We start from the raw sequence: 27217 nt of genomic DNA, 5'->3' as shown, positions 1-27217 counted from the left end.
ACGGGTCGCCCGTTGAGGCGCCTACAGGGCTTTATGACAGCACGCGTTTGCTGGGCATCTCTGCTTAAATCGGCTTTACAAGGAGCCGACTGGGCAACGGTAGGCGTTTAGCAGAAAGCGAGATAAAGGTTGTCGAGCGCTCGTAATTAAAACACGCACCTTTTGCTCTTTGTGGAGCGTTTTGCATTTCAGCTGGCCGCTTGCAGCCTTGCCTCTGTGATAACTGTTTGCTTCCAGCTAGATAGCCTAAGCTTATTTAACACACCTGACGTTTTAATGTGATTACGTTACCTCCAGTGATTATACCCAATTTCATGTAGAAACATTTACACAGCACTGTAGGGGTAGGAAGACATGACCTATTCCAATCCCCCTACCAAAGCAGCCTCTCTACAGTAGGTTTCATAGGAAAGCATTCAGGTCTTCAGTATCTCCAGAGAAAAAGCCCACAACCTTTTCCCCTTTCCCCCTGGGCCCTGTGAAGAGCTGCATACGATCTCAGTTTTTTCTTTAAGCTTATGCATAAGGTCGAGACTTTGAGTCATGGAACAGATTTTCCTGGTAAAGAACTGGATCTCAGTGTCAAAGCAAACATGCCCAAAAGTGGGGGAGAGAGAAAACAGGACACAGAAATGCTTTTCAAACATCTCTGAACATGCTAAAGAATAATTAAAATTGGCAAGAATCCAGAGGCTGGATTTGGCTTGCTTTTGAATTTTTCTTTGTCTACCTCTCAGTTTTGAGGTAATCATATTAAATAGGTCATATGGTGTGGTCAACTTTATAATGTTTGATAGCACGTATCTTTCACAATGTGGATAGCAAAAACTGCTACTATAGCACTGCTTGTTGCAGTATTGTTTCACTGTCAGTGGAGTTTGGATCCTCCTGGGCAAAGCTCAGGAATTTTTTCAACACCATTTTTTCTTTTCCCCAGCTAGCCTTGCTGACTATTTAAAGGTGTGCCCAGGTGACTTTCCACACGATGAAAGCACCAGCTGGGAACTCACCCCTTTATGGCTATGTAGCTTTGTTACCTCCTCTCTTGTTCACAGCTGAGCTGGAATTGTTGATGCCCTGCTGGCACATGCCCAGAGCATGGCCCAGCCTGAGTTTTGTGAAGGGACAGGACTTGGAACAGAGGCTGTGCAATGATTGCCACTCACTTGGGTAGCAGTGAAGGGTAGAAGCACGGAGTTTGAGTGGCACAAAGTGCAAAATACAAAATGGCATCCTGCCATCGCTGCAGAATTCACTTGTTATCATTTTACATCATTATCTATGATGTATGGGTTGCTCATACTTACATAACATACCGTTGGAGAGAATCCAAATTTTGGGCTAACTTTAGCGTGTTGTTTCCTGTCTATCCTAAGTTGTGTTGAATGCCATTTTCACAGAAGTGGGTTAATTCTATGTCTCTCTCTCACTGTAGCAGTTTGCAGAAGCCCTACCTCAGCTGTCCTGGCCTATTACCAGGCTAATTACCATTCCATAAGTCCCTCTTTCAGTAAGAGTGGTTTCTTTCTGCAGTAGTGCAGACATATTACTGTCACAAAGCTAGCACTGTGTTAAGTCTTTGCATCTCATATTTAACAATGAAGCTTATTCAGAGAGAGCAGAATCATCCTCCTCAAAAAAGACCTATGAAAAAAACAAGTAGGGAACCCGGAAGAGAACACTGTTGGATACAGCTCTAAGGACTGTTTTCATTTCTTCCATGTTTGGAATCAGTGGAGAGATGTCTGTCAGCTCCCAGATGTTGCTCTTTAACAATTTGTCTCACCAATATATAATTACCATTGTGCTGTAGTCCAGATTGCTGTTATGTTTGCTGAAATGTTTTTGTAAATATTAAAATTACGGTTTATTAAAGAAAGTAATTATCTCCAAGAAATGTAGTTGAAACTCAGTCCCAACAATTCTATTTTTTTTAACCAACTTACTTAAGAGTGCTTCCAAGGATGTCCTTCTTTAGATTTTTTTTTTCTTTTTTTCTCAGAAGATAATTAAAATAATGGTTAGCCACAGTGTAATTTCAATTATTTCCCCAAATCACAGCAGTCATTCACAGGCTGTTTTAATCTTGATGTTTCATATAAGACATAAAGTGTAAATATCAAGATGCAGGACTGAAAACTACACGCACAGTGTAACTTCTTGTCTCTGAAAAAAGAACCAGTTTTAAATATTCAGAGGTTTCCTTTCATGTAAATGTGGTTAAATAATCTGTAGACTGGAAATCGTGGAGTAGATAATCCTTCCCCATTGACTCCATACAGCTAATCCATAATGTTTCATTAGAAAGCTTACCCTGCCTTATCTTTAAGAGAGATTTGTTGCCAGGTACGTTACCAATTTTCTCTGCCAGGTGGAAAGCATTCTCGCACTCTTTGAAATGTTTTTAAACTTATGTCCATTGAAAATCAGTAAGATTTGTTGCTTTTTTTTTTTTTTCTTTTCTGTTTTCCTGGCATCATTTAGTAGACTTAAGGTGAAATATTCTACATGGGAGTTTAAATAAAAATAGTTTGTCTCTGCATACAATTAATCTTGAGATCTTACTGGACAGGTAGAGATATTTGTATCTAACACCAAACTTACTATTTTTTCCCCTCTATTTAGAACACCATCATCTTTTCAGATATCTTGTGTTAGAGCAGATGAAATACACTAATTTTGATTGCTTTGCATAAAGTTTTTCTAGAGAATACTAAAGATTTTTTTTCCAGTCTTCTGTTTATATTCCAGAAATCTTAAATGGGCAGTTCACAAAATGCTTCTAGAAATATACCATTACTTTTATTCAGCATTTTAAAACACATTTAAAAGAGCCATTGATCTGGCTGCTAGAATTTAATTAGTTGGGATTTTATGTCAGGCAGCTGTAACTACCTCAGTTTTGCCAGTGGCGTTACAAGGTCCTAGCTCCACCTAGCGTTCATCTTTTAGAAGAGGTATGAACGATCTCGAGAAAGTGCTCAGAACGAGCAATTCTTGGTTGCCAGGCCAGTCTATACGTTTTGTAGCTATTTAAGGGTTGGCAATCCTACCGTAGTACATGAAAGTCCAATGGAGGGCAGGTGCAGCCTTTTCAGGCAGGCACGGCTGTTCAAAACATCTGCCTCCAAGTTCATTCTCACCATCAGGCAAAGGCCTTCTTAATATAGATTGGAAAATGAAACTTTTACTGTAAGCTACTCTGAGCTCACGCATAGAGAATATGCTACCGCATAAACTGTTATTCCGTTTTCTGTACTGAGGTCATTTGGAGTCATGGGACTCACTTCAGTCAAACTGAACTCTGAATGCTGTGGGATTTGGTGTTTGTCCAGATCTGTTTGAAATTTTTTGCACGGTAGAAAAAAATACATGCTAGAAAGTAATTTCAATATCAAGACATTATTAAGTGGTTTCTTTAGCATGAAGATATCCAGTGTTCTATTAAGCACTGGCAAATGTTTCCAGCTAGCATTTAGGCTTGAGTCAAGTAAGATCTATCTTCTGTGAGTATTTATAAGTTTTCTTTAATCCTCTAGCTTCAAACATAGGGGAGCCCATAACAACAGGATAATTCTAAGTTTGTCTTACCCGCATATTTTGAGGTGGAAGGTAAGGGTCTGTCTCTACTCTTTTTCCAGACAGCGCTCTTGATCACTTCTGACTTTGATGGTTGTTACCACGCAGTTCTTCTTTTCATTGTCATACAGAATGCAGAAGCTATCACTTCCTCTTTCTTTTAGAGAAAATCCTCAAACACCTACTGTATATTTCATTTGGTATCACAATTAATTTAGCCTGATATAATGAAATATCTTTTACCTAGCTGCGAGAGCAAAGCACGATGTGAAACTTGTTGCAGCTCCCAGGCAGTAAAGATTAGCTTAAACGGCTTTCATCTGACCTCTGCTTTTGCAAGAGCAGGCAAGGTCAGTTCGTGTGATTCAGCTGAGGTGCAACAACTCAGTCACATGCCTGAGCTCTCAGATTGTTTACTGTTCAGCTTTCTTTTGTTAGTATTTTCTGATGTTTGCTAAAATATGTCTCCACAGAGTAAAGAAACAATACTTTCTATGGAAATTTAAAGATCAGGCAATATGTCAGTCAGGTATAATGAAGTCTTTGCCTTAAAATTATCTTGAAGTTCAGCCTGCTAGCAATCACTAAAATCTACCACAGGAGAACTCCAACAAGCCCACAACCAAATTATCACCAACGGAAAGGTAGTAGGTCCCTTGTTATAATCGTTGCCTTGGATCCAGTAGTTGATAACCTGCACGTGTGTGCCTTAGCATAAGTAGCTTGGAAGTTTTAAGTGATTGGCTGTGACTGATATTTAAAAGGAAATCCTAGATTTTCAGATTCCATGGGGGCTTGTAACCTGTAACATACAAAATGTACATTTCCTGTTGTAGTGGAAATGCTAAGTCATGGCCTGAACCAGTGATGGAGCACCTGGTGGGAAGGCAGGGCCAATCCAGGAGAGCTCAGCTGCATGCAGTGCATTTGAGTGACTGGAAGGGCTGGAGCCAAGATCCACCCCTTCCCAGACCTCCCTTAAAGGTTGGCAGTGGAGATAAGGGTATCTTGCTTCAGATCTTTGTATACCTGAGGTCTCCTGAATGCTAGTGGCTTCTGTCCTTTATTTGTGTTCCTAGGCAATCCTTACTTGCTGGTTTTCTGAAATTGAAACTAGCACATTAAGTATATATTTTTCTCTCTATCAGACTGCAGAACTTGAGCAGTTCATATGTTTTTTTTTAAAGCTAACATGTCTTTACTATGTTTGTTCTGTCTTTAAGCAGTAAACACTTATCCATAAGTGTCTACCTACATCTTGGTCACCATACTTTGAATAGCTTTTTGGAAATAAAAGGAAAAACCTGTGAACTCTTTATATTTAAATTAACTACTATAGGAAACTGAACATATCATAGTAAAAAAAACCTGACTACAAACACTTAAATTTTATTTATATTATCCATAAACTTCAAAACTAGTTGTTAAGAAACTAGACTTCAGACTTTATAGCGTATCTTATATAAATTGGGAAGAATTAGCGAGGGTTGATAAATAACATCAGCCAAAAATTTCCTTTCTTCTATAGGGCCAAAACAAATCACCTTACTGTTTTCACTCAAAGTAGGATACATATCTAGTGTATTTGATGGCTTCTGCAAAACACACAGATCTGATTTTAAAGTTGTGAGGAAACCTGTGTTGCAATTGACTTCTGAATCTTGTGATTTCACACTGACTGCAGCTACACATAAGGTTATGAATATGCTCATATTTGCTTAATAATTGAAACTCTTTCTTCTGTGCTGTGCCTTTATTTCTGTAAGTTCGAATGGAAATCTGAAAGGAGCACCTGAGTATCAAAAACCTACTAGTCCAATAATAAATGTATTCTTGTTACTGTTGCTTAAGGTGGTGAATTTCTAAATATAGATCTGAATTGTGACTCACATGTTCGACCTGGGAAATAATTCAGTTTTTGTTACTGCATACAGGTTTTTCTTTCTGCAAATATTTATGTGCTTTCTAGCAGATAAGACTTACCTTTTGGGTTCCTTTAAAAAAACACAGTTGTAGTGTTCGGTAATAAAAGCTAGGTCATGAATCACCAAGAATCTAAAATGCTGACTTTATTCATTACAATTGTATAAACATGCACAAAGAAAAGAAATATTTGCTTCCCTGAAGTAATGGGATGAACAGGGATATGAATTCAGCTTTGAGCTTTCCTTGCTCGTGTACTGCTAGCTATCAGAATTCTATTCCTGTGGATGTAGCACATTCCTTTTCAAGAAGTATTCATGTCTTGTTTATGAACATTCTTTGTTGTTTTTCTTGGACAGTCAGTCATCTGGTGTTTGATTGTTTTGTGAGAAAAAAGCAAGTTCATCTGCATAGGCAGGATCAAGGATGAAATGTAAATGTGATTGTTATGAATAAGAACACTTGAATTCAATGTAGCGAGTAACATTAGGTAAATATCATAACAGCAGACTTATATTAATCTGCATATACACTTTGGTTTACATAGCAGGGTATGTTTAACCTGCTGTTTCTTTGCCTTATAGCCTTTTTAAAGGGAGTAACTAAAATTATGGCTTGCAAAATCAGCTACGACTTAATTGTGCCACTTGCATTTCAGTGCTAGGCCTGATAAACCTATAGGGGTTTATGTTGCAGGAGCAGCTGGATGATTGTGGGTGAGAAAAAAATGTTTTCTTTTTGACTGTAAGATAAGCTTAAGTTGAACAATTGTACAGTGTGGATCTAGGAGTTGGTGTCAATGGTCCTTGTGGGTCCCTTTCATCTTGGGATGTTCAGTTTCACATGCAAAACTGTACTGGTATGAATTGAAAGTTTTATCTTTGTGTGGCTCTGTGCCCTTGTTTTTTTTCCCTGTGCATTTGTGCACGTCAAAACATAAATATACAAGTTAATAATGTACAACAATAATAACATGTAACAATATACAACATTTTAAATGAACTTAAAATTACTTGGGTAGAACAAACATACATCCTTTATATCTATTGAAGAATTTTTAAAACAAAAAAGCCAACAAAAAAAGATACCTGGGGAAAAAAAAGCAAACATACAAACAAACAGAAAAAAACATTGTTTTTAGTATGTTTCATGAGAAAAAAAAGATTCAAAATATGTAACATAAGATGATATTACAAACTTAAGAACTTGATTTTATTATTTGAAACTTTTTTCTCACTGTAGTGACTAACTTCTAAAATGGTGGATTCAATATGTGCAGTGAAAATGCTCAGTCATGACCTGAAGCACTGATTGAGCACCTGGTGGGAAGGCAGAGCCAACCTAGGGCAACTCAGGTGCAAGCAATGAATGAGTGGAAGGGCTGGAGCCAGCATCCACCTTTTCTCAGACCTCACTGAAGGGCTGGTAGTGGAGGCATGAGGACATCTCATCTGGAGATTCTTGAATATCTGAGGACCTTGCAAGCATTCTAAAGGTAAGCAGTTTCTTTCTCTTATTTCTGTGCCTACTGAATTGCATTGAAGCAGATCCTTGCTTATTGTAGCCAAAGACCTTGTTGCTCTGCTATCTTATGCTTTCTATCATGTTATGATATCACTCAGTGAAATTGCTTGTGCTAAAAAAAAATTAGTGAAGTGTTTTTTAGACCTTTTTAGGAGTTAACACTTTGCATAGTGATGTATGCTCTGAGCATACTTCAGTTCTGATTGGCTCTGCAATTGAAATCACTGAATGCAAATAACCACTTCTTATGTGAACTTAAGAAAGAAGCTATGAGTTAAGGGTTTAAATGAGTTTTTTTTATCTATTCAAAATACAAACAAACAAAATAACCCCAACAGCTAGAAAACAAAACCTAGAACTTTTCTGTACAAGTTGCTTCTACCAACTGCAGATGTAGCACTGGAAAGTTGGTATTAAATCTGCTTACATCTTGCAGATACATTAAAATTGCTTTTGGACAAATACAATGGAAGCATAAAGCCAAAGTAAGCCTCTGCAACTCCTAAAGAGAAAACCATCTTATCCACATCAGATAGTATCATTTTCAATTTGAATATGTGCACAGGAAATTATACTGACACTTTGCCTTCTAATCTTCTGTTGTGGTAAATGGACAGTGATAGAGGAAGCAGTTTAGGGCTAGGCCTTTAATTTAAAAATCAATTGGGCAGATTCATGAAAAAAGAAATCTTCAGTGATATTGACACTGAGAGAGTCCCTCTGGCATGAATCATTAAAGCTTACAAGTGCACAGTGTTCTTATGTTCTTTTTTGGTACTTTGAAATTGGCTATAGGTTTTTTAACTCTCTGGTTGAAGAAAGCTACTTTTGTGTTCTTATTCTAGATGTGAAGGAAATGAATGAGGTTGTATTATAGCAAGAAAAAAACAAACAGAATTTATGCTTTGAGAAGAATGATGCAGTAGCTGGCTTGTGAATTGTTGGAGTAAATTCCCTGGGAAGCACATGGAGTCAGTCATTAAAGGCCTTATAAATAGTTGAGGCAGACTTGTTCAGTGATGTTTCCTTCTGTTCTCTTTCCTTATATTTGCACACAGTCAGCAAATTAACATCACTACTAACATCTGCAAATTACAAATGTTTTACCATTCATATATTTCTCAGGTTAGAAGTCTTGAAACTTTGCTACTCCTTGTGAATAAACCTCGATTTCAAAATGTGAGAATGCTTTTAGTCTCTTTTTAATGTGATCTGAAATAACCTCACAAAGCTCATCCATGCAGGACCTACTTCTTATCAAAATTAGGCCGTCAATGAATTTATTATGGAGTTCGGATTTCCCAGGAAGCCTAGCCTGAGTTTTTGAGGGTTGTTGATTGATACAACCATCTTGAATGTAGAATAATAATGAAGTGTGCTGTACTCTACACAGTATTACACAGAGAGAACCACCAGGAATGCCTTTTCTGAAAGAGCAAGCTTAATTCATATTTACGTCAAAAGCCTTTATTAGTTAAGTCAAGATTACACAACCTTCTACAGTAAGGGTCTCAAAGCATTACAGGGGTGGTTAATACTTTATTTTGCATGTGTAACTTTACAGATGAGGAATAAAAGGCTAAATAATGTAATATGCCTTTCACCTATGGTCGCACAGCAAATCAGATCCAGCCCTCCTTGTTCTAAGTCCAAGGATGTCTTTAACTGCTCCTTGTGGCCTCTACAACATGGAATTAATGCTGTAGGCATTAAGACTGTTTAGAATTATATTTTCTCTTGCTAAAGTCAGACCAATGTTGTTGTATTTTCTCAGTCCATATGCTTTTAGCTGTATTCTGGAACTCCTTTACAAAATAATTCCCTGATTTTTGTTCTGTGTAAGCGTCTTCTAAACAGATCAGCACTTTCAGTGTAAAGAACAAAATGGATTCTCTATGGATTGCTTTTCTAGTACTGTTTTTGTGTAATGAACGTCCAGTTAAAATCCAGAAGTTAAAGCCAAAATCTGTATTTTCCTAGATTCTAGTGTGTGTATTCTCCTTTTTTTTTTTTGTTTTTTTTTTTGTTTTTTGTTTTTGTTTTTGTTTTTTTGTTTTTGTTTTTTTTTTTTTTTTTTAGCAAATGAAGCTGTATTTCTGTGGAGTTCCTAGCAAAGCGAGGACGGAGCAAGTGATGTGCACTCACTTGCACTACTTGGGCTCATCTTGTCCACATTTACAGATATTTTGCTGGAGTCAAAGGATAGGATAAGAAAGACTTAGCTATGAACAATAGAAAGGTTTGGGAATGTTGAAAAAGTAACTCAGAACTAGATGCTGACAGTGGAAAGAAACCAATTACTGATAAGTAAAACAATTAAACAGCGTGTGGTTCAGAACAGATTTAGGAATGTTCCCTCCTACAAATAAACAGTGACACATGAAAAAAGTTGGGAAGTGGCAAATTGAAGCTGATAATTGGGAATATCTATCCGCAACTACTGTGTTTGTTAGACCAAAAGTGGCCTGGGCAGCTACACAAACAATAAAAATAAAGAAATTTAATAGGCTAGAAAATCAATTTTTAGAAATAGCCTTGATATAATGTGCAGGAAGATCATATGTTAAATGTAAACCGTATGTTTGTTATACTGCTTTGCTTTGCAAAATGATAAATCTTTGCTATTAGATCTTTATAGATAGCTCCTCCAGTACCATGTGATTTTTACAGTCCTCTTGACAAAGATTTCTTTTTTACAATGAACTGGGATACTGAAGGCAGTAAAATAACATGTGTTTGGTAGGAAGGGCTTAATTGATTTCCATGACATTGAAGCAGAAAGTGTAGTTTTAATAGGAATAGAACATGTCAGAGATATGTTTGTGTGTATGTATGCACACCCATTTGTATTTTTACCGTGCTCTTTAAGACTGGTTTGTATGTATTCATATGGTACTAATTCATGAGTTAATTCTTATTTATGGAGTCTTTATATATTTTTAAATGGATGCTAACTTAAGATCGCTGGCATGTGTAAGCATTAATTTATGTGAAAAAAATGAAAGTTGTAGCAGATGGTCATTATTGTTCATCAAAATTATATTAATTCCACAGTGACATGAGACTTTTAGCTTTTAAAAGTATTTGAAAAGTTACTCAAGAGTCTAAGCTTTTTGCTGGCTTTGAAGCTTATAAATAATCTGGGATCCATCACCCCAGGCAAGGAGCTGCTTTTCCTTGGGATCATAATGAATAGTGGAATGGCTACCCTGACGTTTTGGAAAATGCAATACTGGTATTTCGTGAGTATTTACAGTACCCAAAACATCATATGCACATTGTATGCGAGAGGTGCCTCCGCTAGGAAAGTTGTACACAACATAGAGTGTGTTGCATGCCATGAAAGCTGCTTCAGCATCCTTGCTGCTGCACGTTGTATCCCAAGTGTGTTCCACCGACATGGTTATATGGTTGATTTTGGTAATTACAAGATTTCCTCCAATCTCTGGTTCTGCATGGATTGCCCAGAGCCCTTGCTCATCAATAGCAAGATCTATTTTTGTAAATGGAGAAAGTTGATAGGCAGGAATTCTTCCAGCCCCTGGCAGTAGCATGTGGTCAACTATACTTCTTTTCTGGATATTGAATTTAATTATTTCATTTAAGGAGCCGTGTCTGTGATAGAATAGGAAACCCTGATAAATAATGTGGCCAGTCCCCTCCCAGGGAAATGGCAGGATGACTCTGCGAGCTTTTAGTGTATGATTGCTTTCCATGAATGTCATGATGTTTGCAAATTCAAAAATAACATTATTTGCAGTACCATTTAATAAATAAATCTTTGTATGCTTCTTGCCAGGGTCTTTCATCCAAGAACCATGCTTATCTCCAGTCTTCTTGACTATCTTTAGGGACTTTACACTTGCAAGCATGTGGTCACAACCTGTAAATAAATACCCAAAGACAAAAAAATCAAGTAAGAATATTTGAACTTTATAGTTTCCTTTCTTTGAATTATTTGCTTTCTTTTTAACCAGCCTAGATGCCAAGGTGAGTATATCAACAAAAGTGGCAGCTATTTACTGTTAAATATATGGCTATGCTAAATAGTGCTGAATCTAACTTTATTATATATTTGACATCTCCTACCAAAGGAACGGCAAACCTTCAGCTACGCATGCTGCTTTATTAGACTGGAGTTACTCAAAAGTCATTCAGTTCATGTACCTGACAGGAAGTTGGTAGATAACATGGTAGTGATTCCCTGATTATTGTCCTGTATTCTCTTACAGGGCTATAATTTTGACTTCAAAGAGGTGTTAGATCAGTGCAATAAAATAACCAAATTTATTTCCTATTGAAAGTACACAGGCTAAAATCTATCCTCGTGATACGTATATATGTATTTAGGAATTCTCTTTTCCTCTGTTAGCTTCTTTTTCTGTTAGCTGAGTGGTGCCGTTCACACCATAGATGGAAGGGCTGCCATCTAGAGGGATCTGGATGGGCTTGAAAAGTGTGCATGTGACTTCTTAATATTTAACAAAGTCAAATACAAGGTGTTACACTTGGGATTGACCTTGACCTGGATGTGAATACAGGTTTGGGAGAAGAACTCATTGAGAACTGGTCTGTCATAAAGAGCTTTCATCCTGATGGATGAAAAGCTGGACTTTTTACATGGTCTCATAGTGATATGACAAGGGGGGATGACTAAAAGAGAGGAGATTAGGTTAGATGTTACAAAGAAATTTCTTAGAGAGTGGTGAAACACTGGAACAGCATGCCCAGAGAAGTTGTGGATGCCCCATATCTGGAGGCATTTCAGGGCAAGTTGGATGGGATCCTGGATAGCCTGATCTAGTGGCTGGCCCGTGGCAGAGGAGGTTGGAACTACATGATCTTTATGTGCCCTCCAACTTAAACTTTTCTATTATATATATATATATATATATATATATATATATATATTTTAATGATGCAAAGACAGAGAGAACATGTAGTTTTTGTTACTGATTCTTATGCTAGAAGCACGACTGGTGGAATCAAGGATAAAGCTTTTACCATAGCAAGTGAGCCTTCAACAAGGAAGGCTAAAGGCCTGCTTGGAATTGTATCTTTCTAAGGATGTCAAAGATGACAAAGGCTTTTTTAAGTATGTTGATAGTAGGAAGAATATAGAAAATGTGTGTGAATGAGGTGGATGCCCAGGTAATGGGGATGTTGAGAAGATGGAGATACTGAATGCCTTCTTTGCTTCAGCCTTTATACTAACGTTGCCCTTCAAGAGTCCCAGACCCTGGAGGTAAGGGAGAGAGTCTTGGGGGTGGACTTCCCTTGGTCCATGTGGACCTAATCAGAGAGCCAAAATTATGGACTCTCAAATCCGTGAGCCCAGTGGGATCACTCATGTGCTGAGGGAGCGGGCATAAATGATTGGCAAACCACGCTGTCAACTGTGAAATGTCTTGGAGAATGGGAGAAGTCTGAGGATAGCCAATGGAAGACTGGAGGATAGCCAATGTCCCACCCATCTTCAAAAATGTCAAGAAGTATGGATCTGGGCAACTATGGGCCAGTCAGCTTCACCTCCATCCCTGGATGGAGCAAATTGTTCTGAATGCCATCATCAAGCAATTGGAGAAGAAGCTTGTCAGGAGTAATCAACATGCATTCACCAAGGGGAAACCATGCTTGACTGACCTGGTAGCTTTCTATAATGTCATCACCAGCAGGGTATATGGGGGGAGAGCAGTGAATGTTGTGTATCTTGATTTCAGCAAGACATCTGATGGTCTCCTACAACATCCTTGTAATGAAGACTAGAAAGTGTGGGATAGATATGAGTGGACTGTAAAGTGCATTGAGAACTGGCTGACTGGCAGAGCTCAGTGGCTTGTCATCAGCAGTGCAGTCTGGTTGGAGGCCCCAGGGGTTGGTGCTGGGCCAGGTCTTGTTCAACATCTTCATCAATTACCTGGAGGAAGGGGTAGAGTCTAGCTTTGATAAGTTTACTTATCATGATGATACAAAGCTGGGAGGAGTGTCTGACACTGGTAGGCTGTGCTGCCGTTCAGTGAGACCTGGACAAGACTAGAGAGCTGGGCAGAGAGAAATCTGATGTGGGCTTATCAAGAGCAAGGTATAAGAAGGGTTTTGCACCTGGGTAGGAATAACTGCATGCATCAGTAAGGTTAGAGGCTGGCCTGCTGGAGAGAAGCTCTGCAGAGAAGAACTTGGGCGTCTTGGCGTACAACAGATTGGCAGTGAGCAGGCAGTGTGCCCTTATCACTAAGAGGATCACCAGTAGAACAAGGAGCAGTGGGCAGAAATTGGAAGAACAGAAAGTTCCACACTAACACAAGGAAGAGCTGCTTTACTGGTAGAGGGACAGAGCCCTGGAATAGGATGCCAAGAGAGGTTGTGGAGTCTCTTTCTCTAGAGAGATTCAAGAACCACCCAGATGCCTGCCTGTGTGACCTACTGTAAGAAACCTGCCTTAGCAGGGGGGGTTGGACTTGATGATCCCTAGAGGTCCCTACCAACCCCTACAATTCTGTGATAATCTTGGCTTTGGTGTGTTTTGTATGCTTTCCGCACAGTTTAAGACCAAGAAGCATGAAGCTTGTGAAGACCCAAGTATTTAGAGTATTTTATTGGGGTACTGTCTTTCTGGGGAAAAAAAAAATCTGTTCTGCAAAGCATATTAACAAGCTTGTTTATCAAAGGCATTCGAATTACAAGAGACACTATTTGAAGTTTAACGAATTGCCTTTAATTAAGTGCAGCCATTTTAGTAAACAGAACAAATAAAGCCTTAAGGCAGGAAGTTCTGGCAGCAGATGAAATGGAGAAAGCAAAAAACAGTTCCCTTACTGGCCTGATATGAACCTATTGAAGTCATTGGCAAGATTCCATTTGCCTTTAGAAATCAAGCATTATGTCATTTGTGTACTGATATCCTCTACCAAAGCACTCCTATATTATTGTAGCTAAAGCATTGACTTTTTGCTGGAAGTCCCTTACTCTGGTTGCAGCTTTCTCCAGCAATCTACAACAGCTTTCTTGAAACTAACATTTATTGACTAGATACATTAAAATAACTAAAATCACTGAGTTAAAATATCTTGTAGGTATTAGCAATGTGCTCCTCATCTACAGGAGAAATACACCAAATAACTGGATTACTGTCTGAAATCTATGAAGTGTTTCTCCTTGTTATCTCAAATTGGCTTTCCTAACATCCTGCTGGATGGAACTAAGGAACTGACAAGCACAGTGAGCAGAAAGTATACAAAAAATTTTCCTCATTTTCCACTGATACCTTCTAGGCCTGCTATTAACAAGCCTTATAATGTGCAAAAGAGAATTTACCAGTTCCACCCAAAGCAGGGCAAAACAGAATAGGGTATCAACTACTGAATGTAAAAATAATCATTATGTACACATATGTACCTGTGTATATACATATAATAGAATATATATAATATTTATCTTCAAATGTATATGAGCTTGAAGCAAAGTTAGTTGGACTTTATTTTTAGCTTTTATTTATTTAAAATTGCCAATTTCAGAGTGCTTCAGCAAATCAAAAAACCCAAACTTCTGGGTACTATATGGTAAGAGAGACAGACTTACTGTGTGCTGGAGTTGTGAATGTCTCCCTCCTAAGTACTTTAAAATCTACACAGTGAGTAGTTTCCCCGTCAGGGGCAGGCGTTTGCCTGGTATTAACAGAAAGTTACTGTGAACTGCTGCAATAAAATTAAAAGTAATAACATTTAAAAAGGGATTTTTCCCTCTCAGAAAAATGATTTTCCAAGCGTCCTTACCACAGACAAATTAAAATTCTCTAATGTTCAGAAAAAAATACATCTGGAAAGAAAGAAGTCTTGATATTCACATCTCTCAAACACTATAGTAGTAGAGTTTAGAAGCAGAATTGGTGGTCACTTCTGTTCCCATCTGCATTAATGCTCCATTGCTGGAAAAGCCTAAAGAAGTGTGAACTTATTTGTAAAATTAATTCAGCACATTTCTTTTGAAGCTAGTGGAATTGTATAATTGATGCTAGAGATCTTTCACCTACCAGCTTAAAAGAACTGTCTATCTCCTGTAACTGTTCTTCCTAAATTTGAACAAAAATGGAACAGACTACATCAAGTAGATGTAAATTATATATTGTGTATATACCATTAATTAAAATCAGATAAAGATGCTTTGTAATTATCAAATTTAGCTTGTTTGGGGACTGTTGTACATTGCATGTAATGGATACCTTACACTTAACTTTCAAATTAGGATTAAACTTTGCTCTAAGCTAATCCATTGTGCTCTCTTGATGAAGTACACCGTAGGGGAGACGGATAACAAAATAACAGAAGAGGGCAAATAGCAAAATAGAAGGAAAATGTAGCACTGAATTAAGTTTTACTAACTTGAGTTCACTTTTAAAGCCAGTACGAATTTCTTGCCAGTATGAAAAACAAAGACCAACGTTGATTCCTCAATAAGTGGAAATGCAGTGGCAGTTGTTCAATTGTTGTGGGACTTTGCAAGAACAATTTGAATTTTTGTAGTAAAAGCTTTCAAAGAGTAAACCTGATATATCATAGAGTATATGCAAAATAAACATTTGGACTGTTCTTCCCTATGTCCCCCTCCCACACATATAAAACATATATATATATTTTTTTTTCAAAGACTAGTATTTACATGTGAAAGCCATATTATGTTTGGTATTCATGTAACTTGTGAAAATCTGTTATCCCTGCAAATGAACTGTTCTTACTTGCATTAAGTATGACTTTAAGTTTCCTTTTTTCTTCTGCTTCTTCTAATAGCTGCTGTTTTACGAGATCTTCATCTACTTCTACGCATGTCGTAAAATCTCTCACGGATCCAAAATAGTCAATGTCCCTCTGTGCTCGTTCAACTCTTGTTAGCAAGTTCTCTACTTCATCTTTAACCTCAGTCTTGTAACGGTTCAGTCCTGACAGACGTGACAGTACCATCTTTGAAAAGTCTTGAAATTCTTCAATATAATCCAGTATGTCTTGGTTGCATTTTTCCAGTCTGTTCTTGAGAAAGAGTTTACATAGAAACACATATTCTATAGATGTCAGTCTCATTCACAATTACTTAATTTCTGCTATCTCCTCCTTTACAGTTCCACCCTCTATTTGAAAACATTTGTCTATTGCTGCTTGTGTGCACGGAGAGTAGGAATAGCCAAGAGTCTTAAGGACACACGATCTCTGTCTACTTGCTGTTTACTTGCTTTCCTGAAACTCTTCCTGTAGGATTACTGATGAAGCAGTCTCAAAATTTTTTTCTGCAGGAAATCTACAAGCCTGAAGATTTCACATAAATAGCCCTCTTCTGACCAGGGTCCTACTTAGTGTGGTTTTGGGAAGATGGAAATTCTGATATGAGGTAGTTTTTTTGGTCAAAGTCTTGGCTGTATTAAAAAAAAAAAAAGAAAAAAGTGCAGGATTTTGGTGAACTTAGATTTAGTTGTCCATAGAAGACTTCTGCAAATTTTATGAAATGCTGATATTTTCATACAGTTTAAGGCAAATACCTGTTTCTGTCTTGCAGCTGCAAGAGGAATATTTCAAATCCTAATTCAAGGATTTGTTCTATACAAATGTATCTTAAATTACTCTCTTGACCAGGTTTATCTTTACACAGAAATTTATTGGGCATTGCTTTCTGACTCCTTAGTAACTGACAGCAATTCTACTGGTGACAATATGATTATACCATTCCTTCAGATAGACTGACTCCATCTGATGTTTAACTGATGTTAAACACTTGCGTATTTGGCTAAGTTTCACCGATGGTGTAAAAAACAAGTGATAATGCTATAAAATATAACTCCATGAAATGATACCATACAATAAATAATAGCTGGGAGTCATTATAGTTAAAGATTTAGCAACCGTACTTACTTGGAAAAGCTGGAAACTTATCTTCCTGATACTGATTAGAATACAAATACTTCAGTATTTATCCTCTCTCACCCCCCTCAATGCATTTTCAAATCTGTATTTAGGCAGTATTACTAGATGATATAGGTAACACATACCTCCAAAGATAGGATACGCTGGTCTATGTAGTTCATCAGTGCTGCATCTTGCATTACATATTGGGCCTCTCCCATGATGTTTTTGAGGAATGGAACTAATAAAAAATGAAGTCCCACGATGATCATTGTTTAATAAAATCTTGAAGGGAAAAAATATTGAATTAATTTTGTACGTACAGAGAGCAATCCTCACTGCCACTCCAGAATTAAATAAAATTTAATAGTTGTCTGATGCCACAATGTGGAAAATAATGAGGCTACAGCTATTAAGAAGACTTAAAATGGCTGTTGCAGTTCAGTTTATCATTTAAAAAAAAAAGCTGTGGAGCAGGAACTGAAAGTTGTATTTCTAGAAGCCAGATGACTGCTTTCCAGTTTGTGATCCTATGATCAATCCCAGATGTTCAGTACTGAGTCACATAAAGCCTGTAAGCCAAATTTCATTAAATACAAATAAAAATAATTTATTTCTCCTCCTCTTTCCTCCCATTTGCCTTCCCATGTAACCAGAACTGTGCAGGATAAACTTGATGTAAATCAGTGCAGCTTCAAAGTCACTGAAATGTTTTTTTTTTCCTTCATAGGGAGATCTGATGCATTATTATCTATTTCAACAACCATAGTCATTACTATGAAACAATCTAAAGCCTTTTTTTTTTTCCTTCACTTCTGGTATTCAGCCTATTTACAGTAGGACTGAAAATTATAAATTGAAAACAAACAACGTTTTCCCTTCCTGTTTCTCTTTTCTCTTGCGAGTGCTTTTGAAACTAAAATCAGTATCCTTAACACAGTTCATTTTCATTATAATAGAGTCCTTTAAAGACCTCTTCTTTCACAATAATAATTATCTTTTCAAACTTGCTTAATTTAAAGGAGTATTACATTTAAGGAATTTTTAAATTTCTTCTTTTTAAAAGCTTTCAATACTGAATGCCTTGTCTGGAGAGAGACATGACAAAACTAATATTGAATTCCTTAGGAAATCACATGTTAGGACTTTAGAAAGGTCCTTTTGTATCTGAAGCCAAACTGGATGTCTCTGTTTCTCAGAAATCTCCACCTCTTCACTTTTTCTTTCCATTTTTATTTCTTTGCAGGTTTTGTTTCTTAAAATTTATACAGCTTTCCTTTGGCTTCTGACTGTCCTGCGTTTACATAAGCCTGCAAGTGTTGACAGAAAACATGAAAAACTTATCACAACAGGCATATTGAGTCTTCATTTCCTTGTTTGTTGCAAGTTACAGTTATATATTTTACAAGCAGAAATACATCTTTTTTTCTCTCATAATTTTGCTTTGTCCCAAGAGGCATAAACAATTTGCCAGTTCATGTTTAGAGGCTTGGTTTGCATCCCAGTGCTATTTCATTATACTGCAGAACTCCTGCTAGGGAAGATAGAAAGCTTGCATGTGGGATTCTTGAGAATAATTACTTCAGGAAGCATATATTCTGCTTTGATTATGTTCTCTGGAATGTCATGACGATGTGCACTGTCATCTTTTTCACAAACTAATCAGCTTCAGCACTGGGGAAGTACAAACAAGAGTGATCTCCTTTCTCACTTCCAGAGTAAATGTGGAATAGGGATAGATGATCTACAAAGCAAAGTATCTTGACTGATAAATGTCCTGTATATGGACATACTAAATATCCTTAAGCATGCTGCAGAAGAAACTAGATTTTTTTAGTGTTATTCCATCTTGATATTGCTGTGCTTGTAAATATCATGGTAAATGGCAATGATGGTCTGTGTCAGATGAAGTTTTCTTGGAGCACATGCTATGGCTTCTGGTAAATAACTGGACATAATTTTTCTTTCAGTTAATACTTCCCAGTTTTGCTTTGCCTACGAGTATCACTGGAAAATATATTTATATGTATATTATCTGTATATGTTAAATATATTTTTGATAACCATTCAAAGCAGGACTGGCTTGGCAGGCCAGGCAAGACATTAGTCTCAATACACAGGATGTTATATGCTAATAGAGCAGAAAGAGTTTTCTTATCTCAGGGAATAGTTTTTCCTCTTATAAGTCATTTGTGGAACAGGTTTATTATTACTGTCTTGATTTGCCAGGAAAACTTCTAAAAGGAAACAAGTATGTTGATGTAAGTGTATATGCCTTTTTTTAATCTTGTCCTTTTTCACTCTGGTCAAGATAATATTCTTTTTCTGTCCATGCTGCTGCTTGGCTGCTTTATTTCACCTTTTTGTCATTTGGTATCTGTCTTTTTGACACCTGTTTGAGGCTTTAAATAAATAAATAAATCTTGAGTTACTTATCTGTTTGCAGTTGTAATTTCAGATACTGGCTGAACTTTACTGTGCTTAAAGATTATGCTGGAACCAATTCAGAGTGAATTCTAGATTTGTGAAATAATTGACTAATTTAAGTTGATGTTTAGCTTTTATATTTCATTGCAAACTATTGTTTTCAGAAACAGCTTGTTTCTGGCATCTTAGTTGAACCAGAACACTGGCATAATAAGTTAGGCACTTTGCAGTTACATGAATCACTGTATGGTACTTGCAAATGCTGTTACCTGCTCCTCTTGACTGTAAATGCAAAGTCCAACACTTAATTCCTATTCTGTCTAGGGTTATTATTTTTATTTCATTTACTACTTTGATTTGTATATCTTGAAGACTGGTTCACGTTGCTGTTAAAAATAAATAAATAAAATGCAAATGTCTAAATTCCACTGGAAGTGAATCTGTCCTACTATAAAAAGTATCAGGAGTGATACTGCTGAGATGTACTACAATGATGAGAAGGACTTTGAGATTTGGACTTCCAGTAGGTGGCTCTCAAGCCTTTAGAATTGGTAGGGAAATTTCATTGAAACGCACTATTTCTAAAATCTTTCAATGAGATAAAATTTACAGGAAGAAATATTACTTAGATGATCCAAAATGATAGAACTGCAAATGGAGAACTATTAGTAAGCCAGATGCTTGTAGGCTTTAGCAATTTGCTGCACTGATGAGTTCTCAAGACTTTTGGGTATGAGTCTTCTGAAGTGGTGAAAGCTAGCACCTTGTGGAACTGACAGGAGCTTCAGAAGACCAGTATGGGCAAGAGAAACTGCTAATCCCACAGGAGTGTTCTAAAAATGAAATCATTGAGGCAAAAGAAATCCATTTTTCCTTTGGAGCTGATGAAATAATCCACAGAACTTGATCTGAACACAGATCATTAAATAATCTGAAGTTTAAATCAACCACGTGTAATTACTTTGAACAGACTCTTGATTTGTTTGTTGTAAACTTAGAGTTAACTTGTGTTGAGCAGAGATTGTTCTCTGTGCTTGGGAAGCTTAAGTTTCTATTACCCTGAAATAAGCAAACTTGGAATTGCACACTGCGATTGTAAAACTAATGATAAGGTTTTCACAGCTTTGGGCTTGCTTTATAGCGTGAATATTCTCACTGAAGCTTGCTTTTCTTGGATGTTAAATGCATTAACAGAAGGAGTACAGAAATAGTGAAAATTGCTTCAAATTCGAGTATTTACAGAAAATGATCACAGCAGTCATTCAGCTAAGTTCAGCTCAGAATGCAGATTGTTCTTGTCTTTCTTGGGTTATATATTTTTTTGTGATTTACTGTAGGCATGATGAATAACTTCTGTTTATTCAAATCAGTTTAAAGCTTACCTGCATGAGAACCAGGAAAGATGTTTTTAACATTTTAGATGCATCCAATTGTATTTATTTGGAAGTGTAGTAGGCATTCAACATTATACCACTTCATGGTATCTCAGTGTTCTTGCATTTATCACTGCATTGAAGAGATATGTAGGCACGCAGGTTATGAACCCATTGCAAAGAGAGGGGCTCCATATGTACCTGGGAAATCTATTAAAACTAAGTAAGTACCTTTCCATTTGAGAGCACTGCATGTTACTGTCAGAAAAATGTTTACTGAGGAGTAACATACTTCTGTATGTTCACTGTACTTCACTGGTGAATGTGAAGAGAATGTGTAACGGAGTGATGTGCTGTGAGACTACAGCAGTGAATTCAGGACTCCTCAGTTATATTGTTCAAAACTGTGTCTTTGTCTCTACATTAAATTCCCAAGTGATTGCTGATGACATGTTCAGCGATTCTGGTGATAGTTATGGTACCAGAAACTTGAGCTGAATAGAATGGAGTTGTGCTAGCAAGCGTCTAATTAAATCTAGCCCAAACCTAAAAGATAAGGAAAATGTCTATGAATCCAGGGGAGCTAGGACAGAAAAGGCCCTGAAGGGGCCATGTAGAAGTTGATGAAGACGGCTGAAACTTGTTGCATTATTTTCATACTGCTAATAAAGATGAGTCCTATAAAATAAGAGTTTGAGAAGCAGCTCATTATTTCTGTAGCTAGTTGAAATCCAAGTAGGGGCAAAACCTATAAAGATAAGCTTGAGTCTTAACAGCAAGAGAGTGTCTATTTCATAAATGTGAAAAAGTCAGAGTATAATTTAAGAAAGAAATGTCTTACTCTTGTTTTTTATATCTGCTTACACTCAGTTGAATCCTGAAGTCTCAAGATAAATGAGGCTTTCTCTGGTCTTAGATATGTACACAGTACTCTTCTGATTTTTTTTTTAAGGAAAAGTCGGTTAAATCTTTACTCTGTCGCAGAATACTTTTCAGTATTGATGAAGTGAGCATTAAGAATTGTATTCAGGGATTGAATCAGAGGTGTATTCTGACTTTCAATGAAGCACCGCAGGTATGGTTTTCCATCTCTTTCTAATCTGTTATGAAAGATAGATTTAATCACTTCAATATTTGGTTTTCTAATTTCTATTTCTTCCAACCTATTTATGATACCAGTTATCCTTGATTCATGCTGCGAATCAAAGCAAAATGAACTGCTGGTAATGTTAGAAGCAGAGAGAGCTGAGCCAGTAAGTACAGAATGACAAATAAAAGCATGCTTTTTTGATACACATTAGTTCAGAGTCTGTGTCAGGTGGACCAGAAGAGCAATCAGCTGTACAACTCTTAAAATAGACATTTTTTTCAAAGCCTCATTTCATGACAGTCATATTTTCATTTAATGTAGGTTTCATGTTATGCTGCACAATATATCTGAAAATGAATAAAAATAAAACATTCCCAAAAGTCTCCAGATTAGAAAAATCAATAGAGAATGAACTCTAAGCATGACACTTATGCAACAAATGGATTTTGTAGCCTTTGTTCTCTCTCTAAGGTTAGAGCTACTATATTTGAAAGACTGTGTATCAGATAGGTTGGTCCTGGTGGTAGATCATGATGAACAATAAGGCACAATGTACTATGCTGATAAAGGAGGACATAAACGTGTTAAACTGTCACAAATAATACATAACTCTTTTTTTCAAATCTTTAAAAATCAGACTGTTGAGTGGTTCTATCATTGTAATACCAAATCCATTCCTCAAGCTTTGTTATTTCACCAAAATGAATTACCTGTCCAGGCAAAAGGTCACAGATATCTGTGGCAACGTATAACATTGTGCAGTGTTGTATCAAGTGGATTTGATCTGTTCTCTTTGACCTTTCAGGGCTCAGTGCACTGAATTCATATGGTTTGAAATATGAGTTTTCTGCTCAAAACAACCAACCTTGTCATGGAAATCTGCAATACAGTCTTTTTTGGGGGGAGATGGTAGTGGTGGTGTGGAGGACAAGAACCACTTCCCTTAAGATGAAAGATGAAAAAGGGTGAATCAATTGAGTAATACACAGTATGTGGTTAAAATTTTCCATCTCTCTGCCCTCAGTTGGCCAGACAGTCAGAAACTGCATCCATTAACTATGATTAAAATAAAAATTCAGTACCACCACTGTGGCCTTTTGCTAGGTTGTAGGGGGGAAAAGAACCAACTGTTCTGCCCTGCAAGCCATCTAGCTTGGCTGTTTGTTTCTCTGAGTAGATAGGGCATGACTAACTCGTCCATATGTTCAAACATAAAATTCCTGCTGTGGTTCTCCGCAACACAGGACAAGCAGCATCTGTACATAAGGGATATATTTTATGCACTTTGAATCACAGTAGTCCTCCAGTGGGGACATATTTGTTCCTGACACTTGGGAGCTAGCACACTACTGTATCTTTAGGCCTGCTGGTATAATAGCAAGATATTCCCTTTTCTGTTCATGATATGTGAGTAACTCATCCAAATGCTCTGCCATGAACTCATTGTCTGCTCTGTGCACTTGTATTTTTGGCAGATATATTGCATAGTCTCTGTGGAATAGTTGTTGTAGAGGGCCCAGGGAAGCAGCTGGGTTAATTTTGAGACAAGCCTTCCTAGTCTGAGGTAAGCAATTACTGCAGTTACTCCCACGTGCTGGGCTGCTGTGGCAGAATTAAACAGAGGAGTTATCTTCTGATGAGATTGCTAATGTTAATACATTAATAGGTATTAAATTTATATTTATTTGGATTTAGATTGTTTGGTAAAGTTATCTATTCATTTCTCTCTGGAAAGTGATTTTAAAAGGTGATAAACTTCAAAGGGACAAATCAGGCTTATCAACTAGCTTCTGTGGTTTTCTTCCTGATCTTTTGTTACAAGGTATTTCCTGAACTCTAAAGTACATCTCACTAAGGTCACACAGAAATAAATGGCATACAATATATTGAGAAAAAAATCCTATGGCATATTTCTGTAGAGGCTACAGAGTTCAGTCTTTAATCCTGGTCTTTATGTTTCCTTTTATTTGAACTCCCTTTTGAATAAACACTATACCATCTGCCTGTGTTTGACAGGTGCCGGGTATTGGGAAGTATAGATAGTTTTGTGATTATCTTGAATGGTATCTGAGTGCAACCATTTATTATATGTACTATGGTAGCCAAAGTTGTTACACAGCTGAAGGTGTACTGTGACTAAGTATGGACTTGAATCTGTCTGCCTTTTCCTGTCTCCATGCAAAACCACCAATTTCTGTCCTGCTTATGTATTTGTTTCACGTAGGGAACAGGACACATCACCTTTAGTTGTCTTTTCTCATTAATTAGCTGTTTTTCTTTATTATTTTTTAAATGTAATGATTGTTTTGCAAATAGCTACTCCCTCCAAAACAACTGAATCCTGTTCAACCCTGTTTTTCTCCATTTGTCCAAAGTATCTATACAAGTATGCAGAAAAAAACAACTTGGACTTAACTGGAAACTGATATTTGTATGGGAATTATTACTTTACACACATGTTGAAAGCTGAGCGTTTTCTTCTAGAGTTGGGTGCTTCCAGACCTGGCCCCATATAGCAGTTTTATCTTGAGTATCAAGTGCATGAATGTGATATACAACATATAGAGAAATACATAGGATAAGCTTTAGCTCCTTATTAGACCTTTACCTAATAAATATGCTCATACGTAGGCTTACAGAGAAAATATTAGGGAGTTAAAGATGAGTCAAAAGAAGGCAATGCGAAATCTGCCAGCCTTGATATGCACCTGTAGCCCTACCATATAACAGGCCCAAAGCTGCAAACATGCTGTTTTTCGTAGGGAGCCCAGATGCTGCTACTGGAAAATGTCTCAGCTTGACATCATTGGCCAGATGGTCAAACCTGAGCACTGTGTATATTGTAATGCATGCAGATAATTCTGCCAAGTGTAGAAAAATAGAAATATAATCCAGAGACTGTCAGCAGTTAGAAAGAATTGCAACAAATTCTTGCATGAACAGCCAACGGACATCATGTTACTGGTGACTGTTCCTGCTGTATGTGTGACCCAATTATGAGATCTCAGCTTTGGCCAGCAGTAGTCCTGACCTTCAGTAGCAGTTTCATGTTAGGACAGGGAGGTACTTGGCTTAGGAGGGAGATAACAGACTGCTACTGAAAATGGATGTCATTGCTTCCATTTTCTTCTGTTTCAGTATATAGTAAGATGTTGAAACTATCCACAAGTTAAGCTAACCTGTCTGACTTTGAAATTGAAACAGGAACAGTTTATGATATCCCATAGGAGTGGAAACTGAAAGCACTGTCTCTTAAAACCTGCTCTTTGCATATAAACTTGAAATGCTGTTGAATTTTTCACGCTGTTACTCTCCTGCCCAAAAATTATTGAGGTCTTCAGTGCGCTAAGTGCAACTTAATGGTAATTATAGGTCTTTGTAAGATGGATAGTGGCTCTACCTGAATAGTCTGGTGAAACAAAAGTCTTAATTTTTCTTCTTGAAGTTGCTGAAATGAGTTGAAACTCCTTTTAATTCTGTCCTCTAAACTTTCTCTGGTTTCTCTGCTTTATTAAGCAGTTATATTTTTCCTGGTAACTGCATTTCAGTCAGAAACACGATAGGTGAAATGTGTTTTGGATGAAAGGTGCTGTAGATTAGATTACTGTTATGAGACTTCTATCCAAAGTAGTTACTAGGGATACAATTGCACACTTAGGAGTCATTTTAACCTACCTGATTACCTAGTTTTCTGTCTACAACTGAGATAATAAACGTTAAAAGCATTGTGAAGATTTTACAATTCTAGTTAAGCAAACATAACGTTTACTTTTGTTCTTAATGCTCAGAATCTTCAGAAGTTGTGCTATCTCAATTACTTTTGCAATGAACATTATCCCACGGGAAATTTCAAATCCCCTACAGTCTAACAGAATTTAGGCAAAATGGAAAATACACACAGAGAAATCATTTTGCCCAGCTGGGCCTTGGCACATACTAACTCTTAGAGAAAAATTTTAATTTAATTCAGAACACCTAGAGTGATTCCTTGGAGTTACAATTGCCAGTTTATGCTCAATGAGAAATACAATTTCTTCAGCTACATGATTAGTGTGATATAGTGCTTCTCTCTACAACAGTGTCCTTGATATTGTAGAAGAGGTAAACTGCTGTTCTTTTTCCCACAGACTGTGACACATGGATGATGGCTGGCTGCAGCAATGCTGTATCAGATGGGATTTACCCAGAGTAGTGTTGGGGAGGAGGATGTTCTACAACCTTATAGTCAACGTTACAATCAAGCATGAAATGAGAATGAAAATCTAGTGTTTTAAGCATAGCATTGCCTATCAAGAGAGATAATTAGTGATTAGTTAATGAGAACATACGGCTATGTATCATAAATATATGTGAACAATGACTGAACAGATTATATGGATGTTCAGTCCATAGGGAAAAACTCCCCAAAATGATCTGATACAGAAGAGTGTGCAGATAGCTTGTGCTGGATTTAGATCCTTAGAGAAAACAATGCTTGGATTGATATTTTTAAAAATAATTTCTATATATTTATTTTAATAAGAAACCTTATAAAGTGAGGAAATATTTCTAAGACCGTGAAATATTTCCAATAGCAGTTTGTGGAAACAGTGACTACATTTGGCTTCATGGGGATATTATCCACCATTACTTTTTCAGAAGAGTCCCATTAAGTTGAAACTTGCTTCTCTGCAGAGGGCCAATTTAATTCCTATTTATGCCCTTGAAATAAATGATAATTATTCTGGGGCCTGGCATTACCTTCAGCTTTCATGTTCATTTTGTCTTGGTTTTGACATTTTAGTCAGGAATGTTTCAACACAGCTGCAGGACAGAACTGCATCTTTCTACAAGCCTTGAATATCTTGAGAAGCGAGATAAGGAATTTCTGCAGACTTGCTGAGGTTCCCATCATTGTTTTACTTGCTTATTCATATTCTTGAGAATGATGCAGCTAGATATAACTCCAAACTATATCATTATGCCAGTAGGTTAGTATTAAAAAAAAATTGCTTTTTTTTTTTTTAAATAATGTCCAAAACAGAATGATTTTTAAAACTGAACTTTAAAAGCCTCTTCTATGCATACATGTTTTGGAATGTCTTGATGCTTCACATGTTCAGATGTTTTTTCTTCACTTTCATAGCTGCTTGTAATATTAACTATATGCTCATAAATAAAAAAGCAGCTTTCTTGCCTGAAGGAAGTTTACTGTGTTTGTAAAAGATTGGTTCAGGGAGTTGAATTCCACTGGACCACACATACTTGGAGGAGCAGACATAAATTTTGCAACTGCAAGCATGGTTAAATCTTTTATTTATATAGTAATGTGCTTTTCATACTGCCAGAAAACAGTGAGCAGAATGTACTTCTGGTGCATCTCTCTTAATGTAAGGAAAATCTGCCAGTTTACAATTTCCAAACAAATTGTTTGTTGT

General features: G+C 36.9%; 2 protein-coding genes and 1 long non-coding RNA gene across 6 annotated transcripts in view; 1 reads left to right on the top strand and 2 right to left on the bottom strand.

Moving 5' to 3' along the window:
• The window catches only part of PPFIBP2 (PPFIB scaffold protein 2), a 92499-nt gene extending 88509 nt beyond the window's left edge, over positions 1–3990 (bottom strand). The window contains exon 1 of the mRNA XM_090140380.1: positions 3592–3990. The gene's annotated coding sequence lies outside the window, so the exon portion shown is untranslated. The remainder of the gene's footprint in view (positions 1–3591) is intronic.
• LOC149917724 (uncharacterized) lies at positions 11–26251 on the top strand. Of its 2 annotated transcripts, none has more exons than XR_016466662.1 (3): positions 11–99; positions 6745–6997; positions 25928–26251. It is a non-coding gene; the product is annotated as an uncharacterized LOC149917724 (long non-coding RNA). The 2 variants fall into 2 exon arrangements; XR_016466663.1 differs by lacking the exon at positions 25928–26251 and adding an exon at positions 7872–8091.
• On the bottom strand, positions 9089–17376 carry OLFML1 (olfactomedin like 1). Of its 3 annotated transcripts, none has more exons than XM_031614028.2 (3): positions 17057–17376; positions 15758–16046; positions 9089–10909 (listed from the first exon to the last, which is right to left on the bottom strand). In XM_031614028.2, the coding sequence occupies exons 1-3, from the start codon at positions 17180–17182 to the stop codon at positions 10131–10133; spliced, it is 1194 nt and encodes a 397-aa protein (XP_031469888.2). In that variant the 5' UTR covers positions 17183–17376; the 3' UTR covers positions 9089–10130. The 3 variants fall into 3 exon arrangements, with proteins under 3 accessions (XP_031469888.2, XP_089996503.1, XP_089996504.1); XM_090140377.1 differs by having other exon boundaries at positions 15758–16426; positions 17057–17145; XM_090140378.1 differs by having other exon boundaries at positions 15758–16041; positions 17057–17145.
• Positions 26252–27217: the final 966 nt, after the last annotated feature.

Source organism: Phasianus colchicus, chromosome 5 (genome assembly GCF_987193195.1).
Source record: "Phasianus colchicus chromosome 5, bPhaCol1.hap1.1, whole genome shotgun sequence".
Taxonomy (NCBI): Eukaryota; Metazoa; Chordata; class Aves; order Galliformes; family Phasianidae; genus Phasianus; species Phasianus colchicus.
The sequence above is the reverse complement of the archived record's forward strand: the minus strand, read 5'-3'. Positions and strand labels throughout refer to the sequence as shown.

Bases quoted from the DNA above. Each gene is read 5' to 3' on its own strand.
- OLFML1 (XM_031614028.2), bottom strand. From the start codon at position 17,182: ATGATCATCGTGGGACTTCATTTTTTATTAGTTCCATTCCTCAAAAAC. The intron at 16,047-17,056 runs GTATGTGTTACC...CTCTTTCTCAAG, and splicing joins AGCGTATCCTATCTTTGGAG to AACAGACTGGAAAAATGCAA. The intron at 10,910-15,757 runs GTAAGAACAGTT...ATTTATTTACAG, and splicing joins TAAAGTCATACTTAATGCAA to GTTGTGACCACATGCTTGCA.